Below are 8,317 nucleotides of genomic sequence, written 5' to 3'. Positions count from 1 at the left end.
GCTTTTGCTATACCCCCAGCCCAGAAGCAGCCTCCGGTACGGCAGTGGGACAGGTGGAATTTGAAGGAGAGAGGAAAAAAAAATGAATAATGTCTTGAAGCGTTTATTTTACTTGAGTGCTTAGACAAGACCCCTTCACACCTCAGGGCACATCCTTCTTTGGAAATATTCAGAAATAATTAATAATAATAGGAATAGGAATAAAAACGTCTAGCTCTACTGAGGAGGGCTGCAAAGCTGTAAAATAAGGATTTCTGCTTTAGTGTGGGCAATTTAGCTTGACACTGGGTCAAATTGCCTTAGGTGAGGAGCAAAGAGCTTACACTGACCATAGCTCCAGCCCTGGGACCGCACGTCAGGCCAGCTACCAGGGAAAAAGGGCCTCGCAGTGCCTGTGCGAGGGGGCACAACCCCCCTACTGTCTCCGGTTAAGAAAATAGAATAGCAGAGAAATCCTCTTTTTAGGTGAAGGCACCTGAGACAGCTCTAGCAGGACACATTCATGCTGGTGCTCCCTGTGGGTGACAGTGCAGCAGCAGATTTGGGCAATGAAGTGGCCCCGTCTCAACAGCGGAGAGGTCCCTGAGGGACAGGGCAAATTCATTCTGCGGGACAGCCCCGCGCAGGGCAGGGCAGCCCGGGGCAGGTCTGAGCGGTGGCGATTGCCTCCCTGGCAAAGGCGAGCCAGGCCGGGGCTCCTCTCTTTGTCCAGGGCTGCGGGTGATGCTGTGCAGTCCATGCAGGCAAGGCAGAAACCGAAAACTGTCCTCTCCCCCAGGGTCTCCCTGGCAGATCTGTTTTGCCACACTCAGCTCTTTTCTTTTTAACACTGCTTCCCCTCCCCTCCCCTTGAAGTTTTGCAGTCTTGACCAGCAGTTTCAATGTCACCTCTTCAAATGTCACCTGCGATCTCCTCCTTCACTCAGGTTCCCCTTCCCCAGATCATTTCTACACACTTAAAAATAAACCCAAATCACCATCGCCACCACATCCTTCCCTCTTAATCCTGAGCAGCGCATCCGCCCTGGCTGGGACAGGCTCACGGCAAAGCCCAGCGGAGGCCGCACCGGGGACCCGTGGCCGGGGGGAGCCGCGGGACGGGCAGGTGCCACGGTGCCGGGGCGGCTTGGCCTGGGGAGCCGCGGTTTGATGCCTCACTGCAGCCCTGGAGGAGCCAGGGCCTTGGGGGTCTCCCGAAAAACACAGGTTCTGCCCCGCACCAGCTTCCCAGCAAGGGACTCTCGGGGCTGGGCTGCCAGATAGGATGGAAGCAAGAGCTGTTTAGAAAATACTTATAAATATCCATATTTATGCGTGCAAGCATATATATATTCATATATATGCATGTATATTTGTATATGCTTATACAGATACGCACACATGTGTGTGCATCCGTAAGTGCCTGCCAGGCCCGGCAGCCGCCGCGGGCAGGAGAAGGGGCGCAGAGGCGAGCGGCCCCGGGCTCCGGGGCGGCGGGGCCCGGCGGTGGCACCCGGGCAGGCCCCGCACCCGTTCGCCTCCCCACGGAGGACCGCGCCGTGCCGCCCCGGCCACGGCCACGGGCGGGGGATCGGGCCCGCGGGGCCGGGAAAGCCTCCGAGGGCCGGTGCCGGGCTGGGGGGAGGCGGGGAGGGGACCGGGGGTGCCCCAAACTGCCCCGAGAAGAAGAGAGCCCGCGCCACGAAACGGACTTCACAACCCCCCGCTTCAAAATTAAAATTAAAATTAAAAAAAAATTAAAAACGGGAGGGTTACGTAGGGATAGGAATTTTTTTTTTTTTGGCAGTGCACATATTAGGTGAACGTAATTTGGGTGCTACGAATATAAGACGAAAATACACCTAATTCCGTCATCATATAGATATAATATATTTCACTCTCACCACATAAATACAAAACATCCAAATACCCAAAACATTCAGAACAAAAGTTAGTAGCAAGGGCTCAGCGCTCGATTCATTCATTATTTTTTTCGACTAGTTGGCTAGAAACTTCAGACGTAAATAATTTACAATAAAATTACTATTTTCTTTCTGTCCAGCTCCTTCTGTCCAGTTCTGGTCTATAATTAATTCTATATACTACAGCAACCATTCCACTTTTTGTAAATTTTTTTTTTTTGGTTACAGTTTGGTGGCACGTATTTATACAGTTTGTAAACGCCATGTGTTAAAGTTTAAAGAAAGAAAAGAAACTTAAAACCAAAGCAAAGAAATATTTTTTTTTTTTCCAAAGAACTAGCTAAGTACAGCATCCCTTTTCTGGCAAATTCAAGTACCGAAATTGAACAGGAAATATTCGATCCAGAATACTAGAAGATGAAATACACATGTTTGTGGAGAAAATAGCAGTAAGAATTATGAAGGAAAAAAAAAAAGATTGTTACATAGATGTATTTTAAAATACAAAAATAACAACAAAAGATACGCTTTTTATATTTTACGTTCGTTTTAAATGAAGTGTGAGCGATACACGAGAGGGTTATTTTAGGAGGAGGAAGGCTAAAGGGTTTTTTTTATTTATTTAGATGCGCATTGAAATTATTTTGAAAAATCAAATAGGAAAAAAAAAAAAGAAAAATTACCATCGCAACAGATCTGGATGCAAATCGAGTCGCGACTTCCGTTATTTATCTGCAGATTTGCTTTTGCAGATAAGGTCCGCAGGACTGGCCCGTGGGAATGCAAGAAAGAAAAAAAAAAAAAAAAAAAAAAAAAAGGGGCGTTGTGTTATCTCGAAGGGAGAGACAGTTTTATTCAAAATCTCTGCAGCCACTGGTTTCTGTCTCCCCGCTTCGTGCGTGTATTTTCAAGGCAGTCCGTTCCGGCCCTTCCCACATTCAGGATTTAGCGTGAAAAAGCAAAGTTGCAGGACGTTTTCTGGCCGGTATTAAGGGCAAACGGCAGGGACGTTACCGGGGGCTGTAGTGCAGTGAGTGTGGGTGAAACGGGGGCCAGAGGTGGAGTCCCCAAACCTGCGTGCTTAGGAGTCACTGAAGGCTGGGGGGGGAACCCGGGCATCACCTGGCAGCTCCATCTTCCTCTCTCCGAAATCCTTCTCCCTCGCTTGGCATTGGCTAAAGCCATCCGAAAGAGCCCGGCCAAACCGCACCCCGTCCGCTCTCCCTCTCCGTCCCTTTCCTAACGGTGTCAAAGCAAACGAACAGACAGACAACCCTCCCACCCCCCACCCCGAGCGGACAGACGGACCCCCGGGCCGGCGGGGCAAGGGAGAGCCGCGGGGGCTGCCCCGCTGCCGCCGGGCTCCGGGGAGGTGCCCGCAGCCCCCCTCGCCGCGCCCCGGCCCCGGCCCCGGCCCCGGCCCCGGCCGCCGCCTCGCCCCGCGGGCGCCGGGCCCCCGCTCCGCCCCGGCCCCCGCTCCGCTCCGCTCCGCTCCGCCCCGGCCCGCGGAGGGAACCGCGCCGCGGGGCTCGGAGGCGGCGGCGAGGGAGGGGGCTGCCGGCAGGCCGCCGCGCCGCCCGTCCCATAAATACCGCCACAAATAGAGACTATAAATATAAATACGGGGAAGTTACTTAGAGTCAGTCCAGTGCTTTTTTCTCAGCGCTTTCTTTATTGTTGGTCCGGGAGTAGGGCTCGAAGGCGGACGAGCTCAGGTAGCGGGCCGACAGTTCCTGCAAGTTGCCCGCCAGCGAGCCGGCCACGGCCAGGGGCGCGGAGGAGAGCCGCCCGGCCACCGAGCCCAGCAGCGCGGGCACCGGCAGCCCGAAGAGCCCGTGCCCGGCGGCGGCCGCTCCGTGCAGCGCTGCCGGCGGGGGGGGTCCCGCCGCGCTGCTGGCGGCCGGCGGGTGCGGGGAGCCGCCGCCTCCGGGAGCCGCCGCCGCCGCCGCCGTGCCGCTGCCCGCTGCCAGGCCGGGTCCCCGCAGCGCCGAGCCCAGGGCTCCGGTAGCGCAGGGCGGCAGGAGGCCGGGCAGCCCCGGCGGGGAGAGCAGCCGGCCTTGCTCCAGCAACCGCAGGACGCTGCAGGTGGCGGCGGTCTCGGACACCACCGACCGCAGCTCGGAGTCCTTGCCCTGGTCCTTTTTCTGCTTGGTGCGACGGTTCTGGAACCAGACCTTGACCTGCAGGCCGGGGAGAGAGGCAGGGTCAGCGGGGCGGGGGGGACGGGTGCCCCCCGCCAGGTGCCCCGGGAGCCCGGCGCGGCTCGGCGGGGCAGAGGGGGGGAGGCCGCGGGGGAGGGCGGCAGGGCTCCGGCCGGGCACTTGTTAACGCGGAGCGCCTTAAAAACGCACAAAGCGACGCCCTGCCCCCCCCAACCCGGCTGCTCCCCGTTTCGGGATGCGCCCGGGGGGAGAAGAGGGGAACCCGGGAGCCCTTAGCTCTTTTTATCACACTGTATCTTTAACCCGCTCCGTCTCACTTTATCCTATTTTACTGTAGGCCAGTAGTTCTCTGGGAGCCAGATCCCTTTCCACACCGCTTTATTCTAAGCCAGCTCGGCCGGAGCCCCGGCAGCGGCCCGACCGCGGCCCCCAGCTCCGCGCACCGCGGCCCGGCGGCGGCAGCCGCCCCCCTCGCCCCGCTGCCGGGGACCCCGCACGCTGCCCCCGCCGCTGCTGCCCGCCCGGGCCCCGCTGCCTTTCCCCTGGCTGGAGCACCGGCTCTGCGCTTCTTTCCCAGTCTCCCGGCCGAGACAGTCTCTCTCCCCTTCCCACCCATTTTAAATAATATTTAACTTTAAGAAGGAATGCTGGAAGCCCCTCAAAAAAAAAAAAAACCAAAAAAACAAAACAAAACAAACAAACAAACAAACAAACAAACACACCCCAAAACAAAAAACACCCATGGCGGTTTCTGTAACCTACGAGCTATTGAACTTGTCATTCCTATCCGGCGGGGGAAAGAAAAAAGCTAATTAACCTGTCAGGGGAATTTATTGTTGTATGATATTTTGCAGAAATATGAAACCCGCTTTCAGAAGTTTGGTCTTTTGAGATGCTTCCCCGCACTCTCGCGTAGTTTTAACCCGCCTGACCGCTCTGCTCTGCGGGACGGAGGGGCGATTCTCCCCCTCCAAAACACACGGACTCAAAATACGGCCCAAACTTCAGTCCCGTCCCCGGATCTCCTGCACCCAAGAAAGAGCGCTCAGACCAAACATCCCTAATCCAGCAGCCCCCAGGGGAAGGTGCCAAACCCCCCGCCCCGGGTTGCTGCCGCTATTTTCCGCTGGCTGCGGGCTGGGAGCGGCTCGGCCTCTCCTGGCTTCTCCCCGCCGGCAGCAGCGCACCTCCGCACCCGGGGGCAGCGGCACCGCCACCGCGGCGCCGGGGGCACCGAGCCCGGCGGGGCCAGGGCGGTGGCGGGGAGCCGCGCCCCGGCCCGGGCTGGGGTTTGGCTTCGTGGCCAAGCTCCCGCGGGCCCCTCGGGCAGGGCCACCTCGCCCTGCGCAGGCCCACGCAGCCGCGGGAGAGCCCACAGGGGCTGTGTGAGGGGACGCGCGGGGCCGTGGGACCCCCCCCTTCTCCAGCAGCCCCCCTCCGGGGCTCCCCTGGCCGCACGCAGTTACAGGTCCCTCTCCGGGACGCCTCAGCCACGCACCCCCGCCTCCCCATCCCGGGGGCAGGCAGCGGGGCCCCCCCGGCCGGACACGCGTGGGCATCTCTGCCCCTCCAGCGGGCCCGCACCCCTGCCCGACGAGTCCCGGGGCCTGCGCGGTGGCGCGCAAGAGGCGCGCAGGACACGGGGCCGGCCCACCCGTGGGGCCCGGCGCGCAGCGGAGGTGCCCGGGCCGGGGCGGGGGGGTCCCGCGGAGGCCGGCGCAGGGCAGGGCAGGGCAGGGCAGCGCAGCCGGGGCTCCCCGTCCCTCTGGGGCTACCTGAGTCTCGGAGAGATTGAGCTGGCGGGCGAGCTCGGTGCGCTCCCGCCCCACGACGTACTGGCAGCGCTGGAACTCCATCTCCAGGCGGTAGAGCTGCTCGGCCGTGAAGGAGGTGCGGGTCCGCTTGGGACGGTCCAGATCAAGCCCCTTAGGCAGAATAATCTCTCTGATTGAACCTTTGGCATCTGGCAAAGAAAGGCGCAGTCAGCTTTACACCCAGGCAACCCTCCTATCTTTTTTTTCCCCTTTTTGTTTCTTTTTTTTTTTTTTTAATTTTTCCGAGGGAAAGAGCCGCCGCCAGCTCCTTCAAGACCGAGCCCGAGTCAGGATGGAGCAGGGTCCCTGGGATTGCGGCACGGCACCTGGCCAGCACACCCAAGGAAGGGAAAAAAAAAAACAACAAACAAACAGCAGAGTAGGAAGGAGGGGGCAGTGGGGGCCCAGGGCTCTGGAAATAATCCCCTCAGGCCATTTAAAAATTGGCTTGAATCTGTTGCACTGACAGTACGACACTGCGGCATCACCCACGGCCCCTCTGGGAGGCTGGGGAGAGATCCTCCAGGCCGGGCTTTGTGCCTGGAGTGCAGGGCTACTCTTTGTTCCTCCTGGGCTCCGGATTAGGGCTTGCTGGAAGCCTCCACACACACCCAACCGCCCCCCAAAATATAAAACCTCCTTATTATTTTTTTTTTTTTTTAGAATAAGTTTCCCATGAGGAAAAAAAAGAAGCAGGCAGGGGCTTTCAGGGCACAGGCAGCGCTGCCCCCGAGCTGGCTGCCTGCCCACCGTGGAGCTGGGGACACCTCCAGCCCACCCAGCAGCCCGGGGAGAGCATCGCCGTCGCCGCTGCTTTGGGGTTTTGGCAAACAGGAGAAGAAGGAGGGGGGAAAAAAAAAAAAAAAAAACAACAACCAAACCAAGGCACCAAACAGCCCGCAGAAACCTCACTTTTCTGGTAGCCCCGACCGAAAGAAAGCGGGACAAATCTTATTAACACGACTGTCAAGCTAGAGCCACATTAATGCTACATTAAAGCCTTCCCAACTTTGCTTTCTGTAATTTTACCTCTTCGGTACGTTTTAAATCAGAGACAACCACATCATTTTAATCTGCCCCTTCTCTGGGTCAATCGGTCGCACAAGGATTAATTATTGTTTACTAGGCCTGCTCCGCACTAATTTTGTTCTGATTCTGTCTCTCCCTCCTCCCCCAAAACGCACCTTAATAAAACTGAAATTTCTTCAGGTATTTTTTTTTTTTTTTGGAGGGGGTAGGGATAGAATGATTTAATTAGTTTAGCCTGCGAGGGAGACGAGGGGTGAGGAAAATAAAACGTGTAACTATCAAAAGATAAATTAAAAGCCCATCGCCATTCCTCCGTTGATTTTAAGGCTGATGGTTATTTAAAAATAGCCCTTTCCGCTGGGATGCCGGGCGCGGGGAGAGGGGGGACAGCGGGAACCCCTGCCCTCCGCAAAGCACCTCCTGCCCGCTCCGGCAGCCGGGCGGGAGCCGCAGCCCCGCGCCATTGTACGCGGCCGCGGCTGCTGGCGGGCGGGATGCGCGGGCGCGGAAGAAGCGCGCCCGGCCGGTGGGGCAGAGCCGCGGCCCCTCCGAGGGAGCGCTGGCCCCGGCGGGCTCCCTGCGGGCCCGGGCACCCCGGGAAAGCTGCAAAACCGAAAAAAAAAAACCCAACCAAGCAACCAAACAAAACGCGGGGCCGGGCCGGTGCGGGGCAAAGCCGGGGAGGAACCACCGCGGCTTAACTTTCCCCCGAGCCGCCCGGGGAAATTCACCGAAATCAAGCCGGGCTGGAGCGGGGCTGCAGGGCAGAGCCCGGCCGGGGTGTGGGACCTCTCCCCCGGAGCCGCAGGAAGGTTTTTCAACCCAGGGACGGACCAAAGGCAAAGCAACAAAATAAATAAATCTCCCCGGCGTGAGCGGAGCTCACCTTCCCCCACCCTCGCCAAATACCTCAAACTCATACCTCTAACTAGGATCCTCCTGCAATAGTCCGGGTCAGCCGAACTAGATTTACTTTTATTACAATCTTCCGTAGCTGCAGAGGCAGAAAAAGTCCCTTGCTGATCCTTCAAAAAAGAAGTAGAAATATTTCCTTCAGACCCTTTGCTTTCCTTGCCCTCTTTATGTCCGTTCTTCGAGACCCGGTTAGCTTCAGTCTCTGAACTGCATCTAACGTCCATTTTGTCTTGTTTCCCAAACATGTAGTGCAATAAAAACAAAAACAAAAAAAAACACCAACAAAAAATATAGAAGAGTAGAAGAAGAAGACGAAGTCTATGCTGGATATTGCACGGCTTAGGGTCAGATCGGTGGGGATCTGTAAAGCACCTTGAGTAAGGAAGGTCGGGTTTTATCCCACTGGAAAAGCAGCGGCTTCCTCAGTCCCAGCGTCCTAATGTGACTGTCCAGCTTCCCAGAGCGCCCAGTGATCAGGTACTCAACAGTACAACTC

At 57.5% G+C, this 8,317-nt stretch overlaps 1 protein-coding gene across 1 annotated transcript; it reads right to left on the bottom strand.

Moving 5' to 3' along the window:
* Positions 1–3,541: 3,541 nt before the first annotated feature.
* On the bottom strand, positions 3,542–8,066 carry VAX1 (ventral anterior homeobox 1; the record flags this gene model as incomplete). Its single annotated transcript, XM_082308871.1, has 3 exons — positions 3,542–4,081; positions 5,839–6,026; positions 7,829–8,066. 3 exons carry the CDS (start codon positions 8,064–8,066, stop codon positions 3,542–3,544), a joined length of 966 nt encoding a protein of 321 aa, XP_082164997.1.
* Positions 8,067–8,317: the final 251 nt, after the last annotated feature.

This window comes from Platalea leucorodia, assembly GCF_965183815.1.
Source record: "Platalea leucorodia genome assembly, chromosome: 4".
Classification (NCBI taxonomy): domain Eukaryota; kingdom Metazoa; phylum Chordata; class Aves; order Pelecaniformes; family Threskiornithidae; genus Platalea; species Platalea leucorodia.
Note: the sequence above shows the minus strand (reverse complement) of the source record. Positions and strands in the feature narration are given on the sequence as shown.